Genomic DNA, 21809 nt, shown 5'->3' with positions numbered 1-21809 from the left:
AAACTCCTCATAAAATGTTCGACTTAAAAAATATACACAATGCACGCTTCACTAACTTGTACATTTGATAGTGGTTCACCAAGGCAAATTTAGTTTCTGTTTGATTTTCATTATCTAAAAACTTAAACTTAAAATTTTCTTATTTTTTAACAAATCATTCTTCAGAAATTACTATTACAAAACCCAATTTTCAAAAGAAGGCTCAAACACAGCCTTGGTAACATTTATTAGTAAGAAACATTCTTAGTCACCAAATCCATTTATTTTTGCCCTAGAAAACAAAAAGAAAGGAATTTAAATTGATGATGGATATCGTAATCGATTTTAGTGAGGGATGTCATTACTAAGTCCAACCATATATTTGGAACTAGCGAATGATTGACCTAATTCCGTTATTTATTTATTCATTATCATGAACTACGTCGCTATTTAATTGCCAGCGTTGACGACTTTAAGCCCCCTGCAAACCATCATTTGTGGAAAAATTAATTGGTGGAATAATGTTATTTTAAAAAATGAGTGGTTGAAAAAGAATGAAAAGTTTTCGATTTACGTGTAATATTATTTTATAAAAGATTATGTGGTTGAAAATAGGAGAAAGAAAAATAAAATATAATGAAATGAAAATTAATGGAGGCCAAACGGGGCTAAATTGTCTAGCCACATATCCATTCAAATACATCTGACAACTGTGAAATAAAAATTATAATTAACAATCAAATTTATAATACTTATTACCTTATATTCTGAAATATTGTGTCAAATATATATGTCTTTCCCACCGATACTAATGCTCCGTTTGGAAGGGATTTTGAGAATTCATTTTTTGACCGTTAGAAGAAAAGTGAGGTTCACCTGTGAGAGAAGAAGTCAAAAATTATGGCTGAAATAGTAAAATAACGGTCAAAAAATCAATTTTTTGGGGCAAAAAATCCCTCTCAAACAAGCTATAAATAATTTGAATTCAAATTAATTCATAGCTTACTATGTATAAAAAAATTTCATTGTTAGTATCGAAATCTAAACTTCAAAAATCTGAAAAACTATTACAGTAATCATCATTACGATTTGTCTTTATCTTACCTAATTATTTTTCTTTCTGAATATTAATGATATAATTAATTAATCCATTTGAAATACAGATTTTGTTATCTCTTTCTCTCTTCCTATATGTGTCTTTGCCAACACTCTTTCAACATCGGTTTTGTTAAATGTTACATGCTTTGCTGGTTTTCGAGTATGGTTTTTGAGAGTCCACTCTTTTCCTGGTTTATACAGGTAAATGGTAATCAATCTTTTCTACAGAAAGTGTAAATTTTTTATAGAGATTTTAGATAAATATATATACATTTTTTATTTGCTTTCATATATATATATATATATATATATATATTGAAAATGTATAAATGTGTGATATGAAAAACTAAAAGAAGAATTATTTTTTTGCACTTTTAAATTAGCTATAAAGATAATAGTCGTTGAAAAAATTTTATTTTACAAGGAAATTTTTGTCGCAATTAACGTGTTTTTTATGGAAGTCGTAAAACTCGATCAAGATTATAACCATACGCAAAAGATTATTTTAGTACCTTCAGATTTATTTCTTTATGATTATGATTATTATTATTTTTACTAAACTCTCCTATTTATTGCACCAGATTCAGTATCTTGTTCGAGACAAATATTATTAAATATTTTTGTAACGTAACCTGAACTTGGAGCTACGCCAAGGGGATTGAATCATCTAGCTCGACAGAAAAATGGTATGTATATTTTAGAATCGATCTCTCGTGCTCAATGAATATGATAAAAATCTTTTATTGTTAACGCGATAAGAGACTTTAGTTATAATCATATCAGCGATTTCCCACATGTTCATTATCACTTGTTTCATTTGAATTATTGACTCTATAACTGCCTTCGAAAACAATGTTTAATAATAAAAGGTCTTTTTGGTTAAACTTATGTTGTCATTAATAAAATAAAGTAGTTCATGGTCGAACAAATAAAGTGTTGAAACCTACAACTATACTATTTGTTATTTGAATCCATTTTGTTTGTTATAAAATAAAATAATTTTGGACTTCTCGATTGATTTCGCAAATGTTCGCATGATGCCTCTTACTCCTTATCAACTTAGTTTCATTTTTCTCTTTCCGTTATGCTCACATTTTATTTATGATTTTTTTTTTAAAATTCTTACACATAAGTGAACATTTGGATTACATTGGGTTGTAAATGTTTTTAACTTTAAATAAATTTTATAAATTATATATATGGGCTTGTTTGAGCCACATTATTTAAAAAAAAAAAATATTTTTCAACAGTGATTTGATATCTTTTCAACCACACATTCTTCAATAAAATAATATTACACGTAAATTTAAAAATTTTCCTTATTTTTTAACCACACATTTCCCTTCATTGTCACTCAATTAAGGTACATATCCGTTGCTTTAAATTCTATATAATTTAGGTGTCAATACTCAGTCGAACATAATTCAGACAGTACGGAGTTTGTTTGGCTGTACTTGGCCTAGACCTTGTCAAGTTTAGGTAGTTAGGCATCTTGAAACCTTTTGTAGTTAGGCATTTTGAAACCTTTAATGTAATCTCTCCTTTCTCCATCCAACACACCGCCCAAAGGTCAATCCATACTGGCACTGTATCGTGTGAGAGACTCAGAGACACATGACTTATTAATGAATTTTAATCACTTATCCCTAATTCCCTAAACCTAGATTCTCAAATTACAAGTCAAAAATCATAGATGATCAATTATAACTCATAACTCATACGACATAAATTATTTATCATAAATCACAAATTCACAATTCTCATTTCTTTGTCAATTAAATTAACTCACAAATAAAACCCTAAACCAAATTATGTGATTATGTGATTATGTGAACTGTGAAGTGTGATTGTGTGAATACAGATGACTAGTAGCCACATAACACATAACAAAAACAAAAATAAAATAAATAAATAAAAACAGAGAATGATAGGGAAAAGGGCGCTCACCAAGAAGTCGTATCATAACAGTCAACAGCCACCTACAAGAGGTCCAAGGTCCGACCTCGTCGCTTACAACTCACTCGACACTCGCTCATCATCGTCACAGACTCCTAGTGACAGTCCGTGACATGCGTATTGCTTATGCACGTCAATTGTCTACTTTGCCACTTCAATTTTGGATTGGTATGGTCTATTTTGGTGGATTTGCAAGAGTTTGGGCCTTTTTTTTTGGGGGAAAATTACATAAAACCAGGTACTTAAAGTTTCAAATTCAAAGTTGAGGGGACAAGTTTATTTGTGCAAAAATCAGGTACTATAACTAATTATTCGCCCAATTAAATTAAAAATCCTAATCATTTCTCCCAAATTTCAAACCCGATTCCATCTCCTCCTTCTCTTCTCTTGATGTTGACGACCCATTCAACCACTCCATAGGGGATGAAGGAGATGCGCCGGTGCTGGAACAGCACCCGCCTTCTCTTTAGTGTTTGTTTTGTGAGCCCCGAAGCCATGGTTTTAGGGTGTTGTTCAGACAATTTGAACAACATTGCAGCAGCGCCTTTACGTCAACACTAGGCGATGCTGGCATAGGCACTGGAGCTGTTGAAGACAAAGGCTAGCCTCCGTTGGCTGGGTTGAATGTGCATCGAATTCAAATCCTTTTTCTCTCTGTTTCAATAGAAATTACGCATTAAATTTGGCATTTTTAACTTGCGCAAGATTCTAGTCATTTGATATATAGTGTACCTGTAAATCATAGAGTGAATTTGCTAAATTGCAGTTGCTCATCTTTGAAGCGAGTGATAGGGTTGCAACTACTATAATGTAAGCAATCTAAGGCTTTTTTTCCTGAATTAGTATCAATTTTAATACATTGCTCACTAATACAAAATCAAATAATAGTATGAATATTTACTATAATTTTTTGTTGTGCGGTGGTGCAGTGTGGTGCGGTGCAGTCGTTTGTTGTGTTTTGGTGGTCGTTTGTGTTGTTGGTGGTGGTAGTGTTGTGGCGGAGGCGAGGTGTAATAGTGATCGTGACTAACTATTTGGTTGTTCTGTGACCAAGTATTGGTAGTGAATTGGGATCGACAATGGAGTGTTTAGTATATGTGACCACCAATTTGGTCTGTGACATGAAAATTTGATAATCTGTGACCTTAACGATTTGGTTCGTAACCTTAAAATTTGATAACATGTGAATAAAACATAACATGCGACCTATAAAACTTTTGATCTGTGACCTATTAAAATTTTGATTTGTGACGTCGAAAAAATTCGTGACCAATTAATTTGATTATATGTTATCAGTAAATAAATTTGTGACCTATAACTATGAATATGTGACCATTAATTGTGTAACTGTGACTTTATTTTCATTATTTAATAAATATTTTTAATTAATTAGTTAAAACTTGATTTTTGCATTAATGAAACTTATAACTTGAATTTTGAATTAGGCATAGTTAAAACTTGATTTGTGAACTCTTCTTCCTCTTTTTTTGTTTTTGTTTTTCTTTTTTTTTTTTAAATAAGGCCCAAAAAATGGAAAACAAAAAAAAAAAAAGGCCCAAATCCAATCCAAACCAGCAAGCAGTGCATTAATCTTCTTCAGACTTCTTCCTCTCCTTTCTTCCCGACAGACGACTGCTGCTATTAAAAGTTTCGACGGAGCCAGCATGGGTGGCCGCGCCAGCTTGTCAAATGCTGGCTCCACCACTGAGTACCGATGACATGACATGCCATTTAATTGGTAAATAAATAAGTGACAGATCCTATATCTTTAATGATTCTCCAATTAAATGATATATCATATCACCAATATATATATATATATATTGAACATCTCCAACATGTTTCAAGCATGGTAGAATTTTCTCGATAAAAACAATCTACGATTTTTAATGAATAACAACCAAACAATTTATAGAATTTGCACTTTGATGGATAATTTTGATATTTATTTATCAATTTTGCTACAAGTACAGAACAAATTGATAGAAATTTTACTGAGAAACACTTGACAGATTTTCGTTGATTTTTGACGCAACAAACACAAAAACTACACTATACAGATACTACCAACTGAGCACCCGTATCATTTTTGTCCCTTATAAATTCACGTACAAGAATTTTTTTAATGAATGAAGATACAAGTAAATAAATAAAGGAAAAGCATGCGGCGCATTCAGAGACTAGAAATTGTTTCCCCTTGCATTTTGTAACCGGTATCTGGAAACTCCAGATTTTATCGGCACATGTTTGTTCTGCAATGTATAGTGCTCTTTAATTCTTGTTTGCATATGCGCAGACCTAAAGCAAAATCTCGTTAGACCACTTATGGCTGTGAATTCGCAAAATATATAGTTGTTTGCATTCTATAACAAGAACTTCAAAATCTTATTGTTGCGAAATTGTAATCTAACATTCTCTACATTTAGCAGAGTAAATTTCTACCGAAGGACTATGATGCAGCAACCAGGGAATTCTACTCAAGTGTTGGAAAGCGGACAAGATCAAAGAGGAAGATCTACTTTGGGATGGCAAAGGGGAGTTCTTGTAGTTCCGGGGATGTGGAGGAAATTGGCACAGTGCAGGGTAATTCTGCACAACGTCGCCATCGAAGAACGAAGAAAATGACTTTGGGTACCTTTTAAAGACATTTGAATGACTTGGATTGCAACTAGATTAAATACAGGATGCCCCTTACAGATCTTTTTCAGTTTTGGCAATGTCTGCTTTCGTAGCTTTTCTAATTTAATTTGTTCAAAAGAAAATCATATAAGCTTTGATTTTATGCAAACTGGACAAGAGAACTGAATTTTTCTGGTTATATTGCTTCTTCGTGACATGTTAACTGGTGCAGTTTCTTATGGAATCTCCGTTTCCAATGTGAGAAGATTTAGTAAATGAAAGTTGTATATGATAAAGCATATTTTAGAACCTTATAACACGAGGATTTTGCGAGCACAGGAAACTAAAAATGAAAGAGTGCTTTATCGTCAATTCCGAACTTTTCTTTACTTTTCAACTTTCTGATCTCTAGTCCATGAGGAAGTAGTCGCTTAGAAAAAATAAATGGTAATGTTATGTTCGATAGTGTCAGGATCACATTTCTTTGATAATTAATTCATTGAGTAGATTAAATATACTTTTATGTCTCTGAACAGGGAACAGAAACAAAGATATGAATTCCAAGGAATTTGAGATTGAGAAAATTGACAAAGCTGAGTTCAGAAATAAAATTTTGCACTCTGCATTCAATGAAGGGTCCTCGAGACGCTTGTACAAGGAGAGCTTGCTCGTAGAAAAAGGTGATACTTTTAAATATCTCATTTATCTGGTCATTGTTGTTTGAAACTTGAATTTTGCACAATATCACTAGTAATTTTGGTCTCATCAAGGTTTTAGTCAAGATCACATATTCATGATAGTGATATTTCATTTTAAGAATTTGAAGCTTGTCATAATTATTAGAATCAGTCCATTATTTCCTCATGATTATTTTACCACAAATTGCCAACATATTTTAGTTGCGAATGCCAAACTGAGAGGATTTAGTAACTGAAAGTTCTCTAGAAAAGAGGCCAGGGCATATAAACTTGTATGTGTTAAGGATTTTTGGCAACAAAACATGTTTCTTGAAGAGAGCACCTCTGTCCTAACCATGAAATATATGTGAGGTTAATCCCAGTGAATTTCCATTTATTGATCCTATCTTTTAAAGAATCGACCCCCCCATTTTTTACTGCACATGAATATGTGGAGCTCAACATGTCTCGAAGTATGGGAAAACCTATTTTTTCTTATGTTATTATATGTATGCGATATTGGGTCATTCATAACAAACTAAACCTTCCCTGTTTACTCAACAAATTTTGGGGGTTATTCACCAGCATGGGATTTGCGTCCTCTTCTTATATAGGTTTGGAAGCTCTAGGCCAAACGAGTATTTAACGGAGAGCAAACATATTGATGATGCAGCAATAGCTAAGAAGCAATGACTTTTATTCACAGTGATAACTTGAATATTTCTGAGTGGATAGCTTTTAGGTAGCACAGGATCCAGGATTTGCACCTTAGGGGAGCAACATAGGTTAAGCACATATTTGATAGGGTCATCTTGAATTTTGAGAAATTTTTAGGGGTGCGAAAACCTTATTTTCTTAAGGCTTTTTCTTAGAACTTTGCATCTCATGGCATCACTGCTTCATCCTAATATTCCTTCATTTCAAAGGATGTTGTTGGGAAAAACAACCTCCCAAGATTGCCCAAGAAATAAAGCTTGACAATGTGAAAAAAAAATTCCAAACCACTTCAAGAACAAGAAAATGGGGAAGAAATGATTTTCAATGTATATTGGAAGAACAATGTATTGGATTACTTGAACAAGCCTCAAGTTAATCCCAAAGAAAGAAAAAATGACTTTGAATTTATACCCAAGAAGAACACGCTCTTACTTGTAAAATTCTATCCAAGCCCTCTCTATTTTTCTCTCTCAAAAGCGTGTGTAAAATGAAGGGGAAAACACCAGCTATAAATAGCTGAGTCGGGCGCCATGGCGCCCATGAGTGGCGCCAAGATCGTTCAAAACCTTGGGCGCCATGGCGCCTGCATCACTGGACCATTTTTTCTCAATTTGGGCGCCATGGCGCCTGACTCCCTACACCTCTTTTTCACAATTCTCCACCTCGTACATCATTTGATAGACCTTAAAATTTGGACGAATACAAGAAGAAGCAGCAAGCGCTAAACTCGGCTGCACCATTCAAACCATGGTTGCCTACATACCCAAAACTCGGGATCAAGCCTCCGTAGTTCACCTCCACCTTCATATACTCTTCACCTCATTTCAACCCCGCCCCGAAGGGCCATGCCCACTCGGGCATATCAACACGGACTAATGTGAAGCAAGTCCTAACAATGTTGAAACTTGCTACCCGTTACCACTTTGGTTAACATGTCAGCTGGGTTCTCATTTGTGTGTACCTTCGAGAGTGAAATATCACCTTCCTCTATGACATCACGCACAAAATGATACCTAACGTCGATATGCTTGGTTCGAGCATGATGAACCTGATTCTTAGCCAAGTGAATCGCACTCTGGCTATCACACCACAAGTCCACACAATCCTGCTCAATCCCCAAATCATCTAGAAGACCCCATAACCACAATGCTTCCTTCACTCCCTCTGCCATGGCCATATACTCAGCCTCTGTAGTAGAAAGAGCAACTGTAGCCTGTAACATCGATCACCAACTAACTGGGGCACCATGTATGCAAAACACATATCCAGTAGTAGATCGTCGTCTATCTAGGTCACCTGCATAATCCGAGTCCACAAACCCACTTATATGACATGCATCTCCACCAAAACATAAACCAGTATCCGCGGTACCTTTTAAGTACCTCAGGATCCACTTCACAGCTTCCCAGTGTGCCTTCTCCGGATTCGCCATAAATCTACTGACCACACTAACCGCCTATGAAATATCTGGGCGTGTATACACCATGGCATACATCAAACTGCCAACTACACTAGCATAAGGTACACGATCCATGCGTACCTTTTCTTCCACTGTAGTAGGTGACTGTTTACCAAAGAGCCTGAAATGTGGAGCCAATGGAGTCACCACCGACTTTGCACCTTGCAACCCGAACCTAGCAATAACCCGCTCAATGTAGCCTTTCTGACTCAAGAATATTCGTCGGTTCGTCCTCTCTCTTCTAATCTCCATACCCAGTATTTTCCTAGCAGCCCCCATATCCTTCATATGAAACTCTTTACCAAGTTGAGATTTCAACCTATCTATCTCCACCTTGCTTTTCGAAGCGATAAGCATATCATCCACATACAATAGAAGATAGATATAGTTACCTCCCCGAAGTTTTCGAATATAAACACAAAGTCATACTCACTTCTGGAGAAACCATGCTTTAGCATGAAGGAGTCAAATCGCTTGTACCACTGCCGAGGGGATTGCTTCAATCCATAAACTGATTTTCTCAAGCGACATCCCTGACGTTCCTTATCCTCAACCTTGTAGCCCTCAGGTTGATGCATATAGATTTCCTCATCCAAGTCTCCGTGCAAGAAGGCGATTTTGACATCGAGTTGTTCCAGCTCAAGGTCATGATGAGCAACAATACTCAATAGCACCCGAATGGAAGTGTGCTTGACCACCGGAGAAAAGATCTCATTGTATTCAACTCCCTCTCTTTGTGCAAACCCCTTTGCCACTAACCTCGCTTTGAATCTTGTACCATCGAGCTTGGTAGGATCCTCTTTCTTTTTGTACAACCACTTGCAACCAATAGCTTTCTTACCTATGGGCAATGGGACAACCTGCCATGTTTGGTTCTTGTGAAATGATTTCATCTCTTCTTCCATCGCTGCCAACCAACTCTCACTATTGTTGTTTAAAATAGCTTCCTTGAAAGTGGTAGGCTCATCATCCTCCACCGAGAGTGCATACTAAACCAAATTTGTCTGCCCATAGTGCCTCAAAGGCTCGTCTGACCCCAACTTCAGAACTTGCTTGTAAGTACGGCGTGGCCTAGAGGAAGCCAAGTTATCTGTAAGCTGCTGTTGTTGCTGTGCCTGTACATTCTCTTGCTGAACCGCCTCTTGTTCAAGCCCATCATCACTCTCATCTTGAGTGTCTGTTTGATACTCCTCTTGAACATGCCTAGAATCTGGTTGATCTCTAGGTTCTATGTCAAGAACTTGAGACATTGTAGTCTCAACATCATCACCACCGGGCACTGTAGCTTTCAACGAAGCTACCATGGAGTTCTCATCAAAAGTAACATCTCTGCTGATTATGAACTTAGAATCCTCTACACACCAAAGGCGATAGCCTTTAACACCTGCCGCATACCCCAAGAATATAGCCTTCTTGGCCCTCGCATCAAGCTTTTCTTCGTTGACATGATAGTAGGCTGTGCATCCGAATGTTCTGAGTTTCTCATAATCTGCATGTTCTCCTGTCAATACCCTGTAAGGTATATCTCCATCTAACCTTGAATGTGGAGACCGGCTCACAATGTAGCAAGCATTTGTAACCGACTCTGCCCACCATTCTCTGCCTATACCGGCATAGGATCACATACACATCGATTTCTCTCGAAATGTGCGATTCAGTCTTTCCGCGACCCCATTCTGTTGCGATGTATTTCTTACTATCCAGTGTCTCACAATGCCTTCCTTACCACAGAACTCCTTGAAAGCACCAACTGTATACTCAGTACCGTTATCAGATCGCAGTGTCTTCAATTTCTTTCCTGTTCTGTTTTCAACTATTGCTTTCCACTTCTTGAAAGTGTCGAATACCTCATTCTTATGCTTCAAAAAATAAATCCAAGCATATCTAGAATAATCATCAACAAATGTAACAGAATACCTGGAACCGCCTTTGGAAGTGACAGAAGCCGAACCCCATACATCCGTGTGCACATAGTCAAAAATGCCTCTGTTTCTATGTTTGCTTCGCTGGAACTGAACTCGGTGTGCTTTACCGTACACGCAATGCTCGCAAAAATCCATGCAAGGCTTCTTCAAGTTCTTTAGCAAACCTTTCTTGACTAGCAAATCTAGCCCCTTTTCAGACATATGCCCAAGCCTCCTATGCCATAGCCGAGTGCACTCACATGGGTCTCCACCACTTCCACTTGTTCCAACTGCTACATCTTCAATAACTGTAGTACCCTGAAGAGCATAGAGATTGCCTTCACGAATACCCTTCATCACAATCAAAGAACCACGAACAACCTTCTTTACTCCATTCCATGTTACAATCTTGCAACCACCGGAGTCTAAGGCACCAACAGATATAAGGTTCTTTCGCAAATCAGGAACATGTCTAACATCCATCAATGTTCTAACCACTCCATCATGCATCTTGATTCTAATTGAACCGAGTCCCACCGTTTTACAAGAATGGTTATTACCCATCAACACGGTTCCACCATCAGTGCTTCTATAGGTAGTAAACCACTTCCTATTTGGACACATATGGTAAGAGCATCCAGAGTCAAGAATCCACTTACCGGAGGTTTCTTCATCACAAGAGATGGTGTAGCACTCATCACTTTCCCCTCCTTCCGAGGCATAGCTTACCTCTTGCTTGACTTGCACCTTCCCATTGTTGTTGTTCTTACTGTTCTTCTTCCAACCCTTTTTGTTTGGACAATTCGCCTTGAAATGCCCAAGCTCGTCGCATTTGAAACAAGACCTTTCTGCAAGAGGTCTAGAACTCGATCTAGATTTTTCTCCCTTGCCATTTGGTCGCACATTACTTCTACCCCTTACAAGTAATCCTTGAGCTTGCTCCTTGTTACCAATGGTAGACATGCCACTAGTTGCAATCTTTCAAAGATCATCACTTAGAAGTGACGTTCTAGTGTCCTCCATCGCAAGTTTATCACCCACAAGCATCAATGTTTGTACTAGGTTCTCGTAAGACTTTGGCAATGAAAGAAGTAGTAGAAGTGCTTGATCCTCTTCATCAACTTCCACATCAATGTCCTTCAAATCCGATATGATCCTATCAAACTTGTTGACGTACTCCCGGATTGGTGTACCTTTATCCATCTTGCAAGTATACAATTTGGACTTCAAGTAGATCCGATTTGTTAGAGTCTTCGTCATGAAGTTCGCCTCCAACTTTGTCCACACCTCCGCCGCCGTTACCTCACAATCAACCAAGAAAGCAACATCTCTTTCAAGGCAAAGATTGATAGACGCTCGTGCCTCAAGATCTAGCTCTTCCCAATCCTCGTCCGACATATCAACGTGCTTCTTCTTCTTTCCCGCCAATGCCTTGTGCAACTTTTGAGAAATCAACAAATTTTTCATTTGCATTCTCCAATATGAAAAATCATTCTTCCCATTGAATTTCTCTATCTCATACTTCCCAATCTTCACCATTTCTCTAGTAGATATGATTTATTCACTTGTTTACCGAAAATAAACCACAAAAGTTCACTTGGAAATTTTCACAAACACCTTGTGCACAACAAAGTTCAAGCAACTCACCACAAAATCGAAGCTTAATCACCTTGATTAAGGAAGAAGCTCTGATACCAAATTGTTGGGAAAAACAACCTCCCAAGATTGCCCAAGAAATAAAGCTTGACAATGTGAAAAAAAATCCCAAACCACTTCAAGAACAAGAAAATGGGGAAGAAATGATTTTCAATGTATATTGGAAGAACAATGTATTGGATTACTTGAACAAGCCTCAAGTTAATTCCAAAGAAAGAAAAAATGGCTTTGAATTTATACCCAAGAAGAACACACTCTTACTTGTAAAATTCTATCCAAGCCCTCTCTATTTTTCTCTCTCAAAATCGTGTGTAAAATGAAGGGGAAAACACCAGCTATAAATAGCTGAGTCGGGCGCCATGGCGCCCATGAGTGGCGCCAAGATCGTTCAGAACCTTGGGCGCCATGGCGCCTGCATCACTGGACCATTTTTTCTCAATTTGGGCGCCATGGCGTCTGACTCTCTGCACCTCTTTCTCACAGATGTGTATATGGCATATTCTAGCATGGGCGCCATGGCGCCTGACTCCCTGCACCTCTTTCTCACAGATGTGTATATGGCATATTCTAGCAAATACCTTTAAACACTTTTAGACTGTGTTCTCATGAGGAGTTTTGTACTAGTTATGGGCATGGATGATATTCAAATTGGAAGTTTCAGTTCTCTAATGAGATTGTCACATTAACTTTTTATCAATTTGTAAGTTGTTCAACACATGCCGCAAATGGGACCCTATTCTCCCTATGTAAGCCAAAGAGGAGAAAACATATTTTAAAATCTTATAACATAACGATTTTCATGAGCACACGAAACAAAACAATGAAAGAGTGCTTTATCGCCAATTTCTCCTTTTCTTTAGTTTTCAACTTTCAGATCTCTGATAATAAGAAAGTGGTCACTTTGAAGAAGTAAATGGTAATAAAGTGTTCAAAAGTTATTACATATCTTTGATAATAATTCATTGAGTAGAATAAATACATATTTATTCTCTCAACAGGGAATGGAAACGAAGATATGAATTCCATGGATATAGAGATTGAAAAAATTGACAAAGCCGAGTTCAGAAAGAAAAAAATGCATTCTGCATTCAAGGAAGGGTCCTCAATAAGGCAAAAATCAAGAAGAGATTCTGCTGTCAACTGTACTAATCCTAGGCTTGTGAGCAAAAATGTACCACAGGTTGATATTCATGAAGAAAATTTTGACCTGAAGAACTCTGCTTCCTCGAGACGCTTGAAGGAGAACTTGCTCGTAGAAAAAGGTGATGATTTTGAATTTTTCATTTTATCTGGTCATTGTTGTTTGGATCTTGAATTGTTGTCTAGTAATTTTTGTCACATTAAAGTTTTAGTCAATATCACATATTTATGATAGAGATATTTCATTTTAAGAATTTGAAGCTTGTCAAAATTATTAGAACCAGTCCATTCCTTAATTTTCTACCGATCTCACAGGCTCTGTAGAAAAGATCCCCACGCCTACCGTCAGATGTAAACTGTCCCTTTTTGTTTCTCTCTTCAACTTATCAGATATCAGATATGTAAGACATTAGGCATAGAAGTAAAACATTAAACAGTTGGTTTTCCTAAATCTTAGTCTCATTGTAGGGCACAAAAATGGAGACATAAGTTCTGAGGAAATTGAGATCGAAAGAATTGATGAAGCTGAGTTCAGAAGAAAAGAACCTCTATCTCCATCCATGAGAAGCTTCTCTACTTGGCAAGGATATAATGAGGGAGATTCTGCGGACTATTGCAGCGAGAATGGTAGAGGTACGAGCAAAAAGATATCCTTATCTGATTACTATGAATCCTGTCCTTCTAAGGATGTTGGGAGAAATGATTACGATGAAGAAAAATTAGATTTTACTCAAAAATGTTGCTCCCTTTTTAACTAACTATTATTTTGTTTCTTATTTCGATTGGCATTGCATCAGTGTTTTGTTTTCAAATAATTAATGATACGGTGCAACTGTAGTTGATTTTGTGAGGAAACCATCTGGTTTGGTGTGTTTCCCACAGTGATTAAATTCTGGATGCCACTTGCAGATCTTTTGTGGTTTTAGCGATGTCTGCTTTCGTTTAAGCTTTTCTAATTTAAGTTGTTCAAAAGACTAGCATATAAGCGTTAATTTTGTGCAAATTGAACCAGAGAACTGATGCTTTTCGGTTATATTGCTTCTTCATGACATGTTTAACTAGCGTATTTTTTTACAGCATCTCCCTCTCCAAAGTGAGAGGATTTAGTGAATGAAACTTCTCTAGAAAAAGAGGCCAGGGCATATGGATTTGTATATGCCTTAAAGATTTTTGGCAACCAAACATGTCTCTTGAAGTAGGGAGCACCTCTGTCCTAACCATGGAATATATGTGAACTTTAATTTACAAAATCCTCTTACTCACTGATCCCAACTTTTACAGAATCAACCCGCCTTTTACTCTACACGAATATGTGGAGCTTGGCATGTCTCGAAGTATTGGAAAATGTTCTTTTGATGATATTATTACATGCATTCGATATTAGGTTAGATTCGCCTCTTTTATCTTTTCCCTATACTTGAGCCAAAAAGGATAAAACATTATAGAATCTTATAACAAGAGGATTTTTGCGAGAAAGGACAGCAAAAATGAAAGAGTGCTTTTCGTCAATTTTCTCCTTTTCTTTAGTTTTCAACTTTTAGATCTCTGATAATAAGGAATTAGTCATTTTGAAGAAATAAAATGGTAATGTTACGTTCAAAAGTGTCAATGATACGTATCTTTGATAATAATTCATGGAGCAGATTAAATATATATTTATATCTCTCACAGGTAACGAAAACGAAGATATAACTTCCATGGAAATTGAGATTGAGAAAATTGACAAAGCTGAGTTCAGAAATAAAAAACTGCATACTGCCTCAATAAAGCAAGAATCAAGAGGAGATTCTGCAGCCAACTTTACTAATCCTAGCCATGTGAGCAAAAATGTACCACAGGTTGATATGCATGAATCCTCTTTCTCACGGGATGCTGGCGACACAAGTATGCATGAAGAAAATTTTGACATGAACTCTGTTTCCTCAAGGCGCTTGAAGGAGAGCTTGATGGCAGAAAAAGGTGGTGATTTTGAATTTCTCAATTTATCTGGTCATTGTTGTTTGGATCTTGAATTGTTGCGTATACAAGATCCCGGCGCCCACTATTACATGTGCGTCTGAAGTAAACTGCCCCTTCTTTTTGGTCTCTATTCGACTTATGAAATATCAGATACGTAGGACAGTAGGCATAGAAGTAAGAAATTTTTTTGGCATGGAAGTTATATATATATATATATATATATATATATATATATTATTTTTTTATATTTTATTTTACTTTATTATTGCTACAGAGTTGCCAATTAAAAAGACGGTTTTCCTAAATTTTAGTGTATTCTTGTAGGGAACAACAATGAAGACACAAGTTCTGAGGAAATTGAGATTGAAAGAATTGATGAAGCTGAGTTCAGAAGAAATGAACTATCTTCATCCATGAGAAGCTTCTCTACTTGGCAAGGAAATAATGAAGTAGATTCTGTGACTTATTGCAGTGAAAATGCTAGAGGTACGAGCAAAAAAATCCTTATCTGATTACTATGAATCCTGTCCTTATAAGGATGTTGGAAAAATCGATTATGATGAAGAAAGTCTAGAACTGAAGAGCTCTGTTTCCTGATGATTAAATATTTCCGTTCATTAACTACAAATAGGTAGCCAGTGGCATAGTTTCTTATCGTGATTGCTTTTTAAAATTGTATTTAGATGCTTTGGGAGTTTTTAATTTTAAAATCATTTTTCATTCAGCATAAAGATATAAAAGGTTACATTCATTTTTTCACAATTTTTTCTCTCTGTCTGACAGAATGTGAGAACCAATCTGAATGTAAGGAAATTGATGAAAACAAAAACAAAAGAGCAGGTTCTGTCCAATGTATTACTGGTTCTGGCAGTGACAGCGGGAAAACTATAAGTTTATATGACAATGAAGTTGCTTCCTCCCAAAAAGATGAAATATCATCGCATGGCAGTGGACATCTGATTGCAAATCAGGCTCGATTGAAGAAGGGAACTCTTAAAAAGCAATCGAAAGTTGACAGTACCATTTTGGGTTCATCAGATCAATTGCTTTCTCCTAGTGACAGTGGATTTGAAAGTGTGAATTATGAATATAACTCAGTGGCGATTTCTGATTCTTCTGATGCTGTGGAGTCATCCAGCTCCTTCATGGAACATAATCTACAAGACAAAACGACTGAAGATCACAGTAATGATAAAGGATCTGTTGCAAAAGATACCTCAAAGAAGAGAGACGTTTCATATTGTGATGAAGAAAACCTACTCGTGGATGATGAGATGAGTGGCAACGAGGAAGGAATGCAGCCGGCAAAAAAGAAGCCGGTTACTTCAAAAAAGCATTATGATTTCATCAGAATTCTCTCAGATTCTGTACTGAATAAGGGATCATATTTTGACAAGGAAGAAAGCGATGAAGAAGCTAAGCAGGAAACGTCACCTCAATACACTCTTCCTCTGAAATTCAGATTCGAAGATGAGGTCTCAAAACCGACTGAACAATCAGAATTTGAAAAATTGGTGGAAGGTTTGTTTGCCGAAGCTGCCTTAGCTCTCACAGTGGAGGAAATGGGTTCCCTCCATTGCCATGAGGTAAGTCCAGCATTAAATGTGTATAACAGGAAAGTAAATTTTCCTGTATCTTTAGGGAAGTCGAAAATGACTTGCACTTTGTTATTGACTTTATCATTGTAGAACATCAATAAAATGCTTGAAAATTGAAACTTCTAAAGAACTATTTTCCATGGAAATGAACCGCTTTAAGTATTAGAGTTAGTTCCATACGTATCATTTTGAATCTGCATTTTCTCCAAAATATTTGGTAAAGAACCCGAAAGAGGATTTCTCTTCTTATCCAAATAGTACTTTAGACCTGAAACAGTATGTGGAAATGTAAAATAGAGAAATCTGCTTTCACTAGGTATGAAATTTTTAAGAAACAATTTGTTATCATATAGAAGCTACCTTTAGATTCCTTTGACTAGGTTATCAGGGGATTAGTATTTGACTATTATCAACTAACATTGCATTGTATTTAAATATAGAATTGTCACATTCTTTTCGTTTATTACTTTTTCCTTCAACTAGTAATTAAAACACTTTCTATTGCTTCAAGATTGGAAAAACTCTTAGTTTTGCAAATTCTATAAAATCCACCATTTTATAAAGAAAGTAAGTTTACAGGCTTAAACCAATGGCAATACCGTATAATGTACTGTATTGTCTCGAACTGAACTACATATTTCATACTTGTACATTTGTGATAAAAAATACAAATGTTTAGAAATAATTTTTACATATTTATATTTTCTTCATCTGCGTATTTCCCAAAAAAGCTTCTCTATTCTAGATTTTCTAGTTCATACACCTACTTTATAGGCACATTTTAATGACTTATTTTTGACCCAAAAAAGAGAGAAAAAATCAGTATCAAATTTCCAATATGAGTGTGCTAGAGTTTGTATTATCCAACTATTAGTTTATAACACAACACAATCCTGGAAGCATATACAAATGTCCATTAGTCTGGTATTTCATTATTCTAGCTAGACATACGTTGCTTGTTCGTGAATCAAGAACAAATGTTCATCAGCACGTCTGAGAAATCTGTGAAAAGACTAACCATTCTGATGATGGCCGACAGAATGATAAAAAAAATGCAAAAGCTTCTGATGCTAAAGAGACTCAACATGACAGATGCTCTAGAGGGGAGCACTGTTTGGACTTACAAGATGACATTGGTGTAAGATGCAGGTATTGTCCTTATGTGGATTGTGAAGCAGAAGAAGTAATGCCCCCATGGGTAAGTTTTTTGATTTGATTAGTCCTGCAATCCTCTTTCATTGAGTTATGAACTTGCTTGTGTGAAACTTTTTGGTTATACTCGTGCAGGTGGAGAAAATTTACCGAGAATCAGACAGGAAAAGATGTTCTGACGAAGAGCAGTTATATATGCCTGATGGACTTGATTTAGAATCATCAGTGGATAATGTTAGAGGTTTCATCAGTAAAGCTGAAGGATCCGTTTGGAATTTTAGTCCTTGTCTCAGAGAAGGCCTGTACAAACATCAGCAAGAAGGATTTGAGTTTTTGTGGAAGAACTTAGCTGGAAGCATTGATCTCACTGAACTGAGGACTTCTGATCCAAGTGGAGTGGGGGGATGCATCATATCTCATGCTCCAGGCACTGGAAAAACCCGTTTGGCTATTGTTTTCTTGGAGACATATTTAAAATTGTTTCCAAACTGCCGACCTATGATTATTGCTCCGGCCAGTATGCTCCTCACTTGGGAAGAAGAGTTCAGGAAATGGGAAGTTAATTTCCCATTCCATAACCTAGGCAGTCTTGAGTTCTCTGGGAAGGAAAACAAGCTGGCTCTCAAACATCTGCCCAAAAGAACATGCCGCGACAAGGATGCAGCTCGTTGGGTAAAACTATATTCATGGGATAAAAGGCCAAGTGTTTTGGGAATTAGCTACACTCTTTATGAAAAGCTGGCTGGAGATGAAATTGTGAAGGGGAAAGAGATGAAGAAGAGAAAGAGAAGCAATGTTGATGAGGAGTACGACCCTCTGAAGAAGATACTTCTTGAAAAGCCCGGATTGGTTATTCTAGATGAAGGGCACACTCCTCGCAATGATCGAAGTAGTATCTGGAATACGCTCCTGAAACTCAAGACGGAAAAGTGTGTCATTCTTTCTGGGACTCCTTTCCAGAACAACTTTGCAGAACTCTTCAACACATTGCGCCTAGTGAGACCAGCAATTGCTGATACAGTTGGAAAAGAGAGAGAGTTTGCAGAAATGATTACTTCCAGGGGGACGAAAATGAGGGGAAAATATAAAGGACCTCGCTCTAGTTCCGTTGGAGACCCATTTGACAATGCCTCTATAGAGAAACTTAAATCTGCAATAGCACCATTTGTTCACATACACAAAGGCGCCATTCTTCAGCAGAGTCTCCCTGGTTTGAGAGACTGTGTAATCCTTCTGAGACCCCCCACCATGCAAAAGATTCTACTTAAGAGGATAGAAGGTTTACCAAACACTTTTGAATTTGAACACAAGGTAGCATTGATCTCTGTGCATCCCTTCCTTTTCTTACGATCCCATTCAACAGAAAAAGAAAAGTTTGAAATTGACCAGGATGCATTAGAGGCTTCTAGGCTAAATCCGAATGAAGGTGTGAAAACAAGATTTCTCATGGAACTTGTCCGCCTCAGCATTGCCAATAATGAAAAGGTGTTGGTATTTAGCCAGTACATTCAGCCTCTAGAATTAATAAAGGACCAGCTAATGGCGATTTTCGATTGGGTGGATGGAAAGCAAGTTTTCATGATGCAAGGAAAGCTAGAACAGAAGCAGAGGCAGATCTGGATAAATTTATTCAACGATCCACAGAGTGAAGTAAAGGTAATGCTTGCCTCAACAAAGTGCTGTTCTGAGGGTATAAATTTAATTGGGGCTTCAAGGATAGTTCTCCTGGATGTCGTATGGAATCCATCTGTGGAAAGGCAAGCTATAAGCCGTGCATATAGGCTTGGCCAGAAGAAAGTAGTCTACACATACCATCTTATGACATCTGGGACAACTGAGGGGGATAAGTACTGTAGGCAAGCTCAAAAGGACCGTTTATCTGAGCTAGTGTTCTCTTCTTCATCGATTGAAAATGAGAATAAAAACAAACCTGCTGCTGGAATTGAAGATACTATCCTAGAAGAGATGGTCCATCATGCCAAGCTAAAGGATATGTTCGAAAAAATTATCAACCAGCCAAAAGATACAAATTTAATTGAAACTTTTGGTCTAACATCCTGAGGGAAAACAAGTAATTCCCGGTATCCTATCTCAAGGTTTCTTCGAAGCTTTTCTAAAATCACATTACATTTTCAATGGCGAGATGCAGGCTCAGTACACTCGTCAGATTGGAAGTCCTTTGCTAGGTTCTATTAAATTTCGTCTTGGCCATTGACTTTTATCATCTCTTCTATCTGAAATGCAGGAAATGACTTTGGCAGGGGTGCGACTTTCTACTTAATATGCTTTAGCCAGGATGCGGCCTCAGATATGAATCGAGAAAGTTATTCTCTTCTAAATTGATAAGGACCTAATAGATATTACACATGCACATAGCAGTGATATTAACTGTACATGATAATCAGGAAATGAAATTCATTAATTTCAGCAAGCAATTGAAAAGGGAAAAAAAATCAGAAACACATTTTATTTACAAATGCCTAGAAAATGAATATTTATTAGGTGTATAAGACATTTTTCAGCTGTCTTCTATTTCCTTGCAGGAGCAAAAGCCAACAGTCTTTCATCTTTATGATGCAAGTGCAGATCATTAGTTTTGAACCTTCTAGTTTGCCTTTTCAGAAGTTCACAATTACAGATGACTTGGTGGTTTTCTTTTACAGTTGTAATGTAATGATGAACTTTCACAGCATCATTTTTCAAATTCTAAGGTTGATTTTATCAGTAGAATTTATGCTTCTCATAGGATTTGTTGTGAAATTGCTCGTGACTTGAACAAATTCTCTTTTTAATTTGCCTCGTAGTATGTTGAATAAGAATATGTGATAATATATTTGCATTTTCGGCATAGCGACGCTAAATTTGATCTTCATCTCCCCTGCTATGATCATAGAAGTCCGAAAATGTGACATCCTTACCTAAAAGTTCGGTCGCCAGTTGAAATCTTGCATGAATTCACCCTTTGGTTGTGATGGAAGATTACTATAGTTTTTATAATTTCGACCAAAAATAGAAAATACATTCTTTCAAGATTGTAGGGTACATGTATTATGGCGACATTGGCGAGAGAAAATGTTGCAGAACACATCACTTTAGTTGTCCATTCAATCCCTTACTTTCAATTATCGTCCGTATCAGTTACACATTTGTATTTTTCCTAAAATTCTTCTGTTATTATAATTTAAAAATTCTTTGAATATATTACTTTTATATAAAAGCCAAATAAATTTGGGTTTTTAGATTAATTTCTCACATGTATCTGAATGCTACCAGTGGCTTCACCCAATTAAAGTTCTTAAAAAATTTAGGAACTAATATGTAAGATTCTAGGACTTTGCTTGGTGTAAATAATTTTTTGTACATCAAGGCATCCTCCACTCACATGGGGTGGGGTCCACTATAATAAAATATGCGGGTGGACCCCATCTCATATGAATGGAGGATACTTTGATGTACAAAAAATTATGTACAAGTAGATTTATCCAAGATTCTAACACCTGAAAGGTGTTATTTTACATGGTAAACTGTTCACTTATTTAGCGGAAATTGAACATTGCAACTCATGCTCTTATTAAAATTACATTTTTATCAGGAATTTTGTTTAGTTTGATTGTCGTCCAAATATTATGGAAACATCTTTTTGAAAAATGTAGGGGTCACGTAAATGAAAAGTCATTTTCTGACCTGATTTATTTAATTGAATATATCGAGTGTAATTTATGTCTCTCCCGATGCACACATGCACATATTTGTATCCATATTACGTGCTTTCACTATGTAATCTTATTGTCTAAACTATTTTCACGACAAATATGGATTGTGACTCTTTGTGAGCATCAGTGTACAGGCAACTCTAATTTCCTGATCTATTGGAACACATTCTACGATTAACCTT

At 36.5% G+C, this 21809-nt stretch overlaps 1 protein-coding gene across 3 annotated transcripts; it reads left to right on the top strand.

Annotated features, from left to right (window-relative positions):
* Window positions 1-5379: 5379 nt before the first annotated feature.
* LOC111405477 (SNF2 domain-containing protein CLASSY 4-like) lies at window positions 5380-20864 on the top strand. Of its 3 annotated transcripts, none has more exons than XR_002704794.1 (10): window positions 5380-5664; window positions 6189-6332; window positions 13064-13327; window positions 13674-13838; window positions 14877-15164; window positions 15489-15650; window positions 15948-16750; window positions 17802-17960; window positions 18050-20237; window positions 20458-20864. XR_002704794.1 is itself a non-coding variant. In XM_023034377.1 (10 exons), the coding sequence occupies exons 1-9, from the start codon at window positions 5559-5561 to the stop codon at window positions 19973-19975; spliced, it is 4017 nt and encodes a 1338-aa protein (XP_022890145.1). In that variant the 5' UTR covers window positions 5380-5558; the 3' UTR covers window positions 19976-19985; window positions 20160-20864. The 3 variants fall into 3 exon arrangements, 2 of the variants coding, with proteins under 2 accessions (XP_022890145.1, XP_022890144.1); XM_023034377.1 differs by having other exon boundaries at window positions 18050-19985; window positions 20160-20864; XM_023034376.1 differs by having other exon boundaries at window positions 18050-20864.
* Window positions 20865-21809: the final 945 nt, after the last annotated feature.

This window comes from Olea europaea, chromosome 12 (genome assembly GCF_002742605.1).
Source record: "Olea europaea var. sylvestris chromosome 12, O_europaea_v1, whole genome shotgun sequence".
NCBI lineage: Eukaryota > Viridiplantae > Streptophyta > Magnoliopsida > Lamiales > Oleaceae > Olea > Olea europaea.
Note: the sequence above shows the minus strand (reverse complement) of the source record. Positions and strands in the feature narration are given on the sequence as shown.

What these genes read in the sequence shown, in the direction of transcription:
- LOC111405477 (XM_023034377.1), top strand. Translation starts at nt 5,559, where the DNA reads ATGGCAAAGGGGAGTTCTTGTAGTTCCGGGGATGTGGAGGAAATTGGC. An exon ending in AACGAAGAAAATGACTTTGG is followed by an intron (nt 5,665 to 6,188) that starts GTACCTTTTAAA and finishes GTCTCTGAACAG; the next exon opens with GGAACAGAAACAAAGATATG. An exon ending in GAACTTGCTCGTAGAAAAAG is followed by an intron (nt 13,328 to 13,673) that starts GTGATGATTTTG and finishes GTCTCATTGTAG; the next exon opens with GGCACAAAAATGGAGACATA.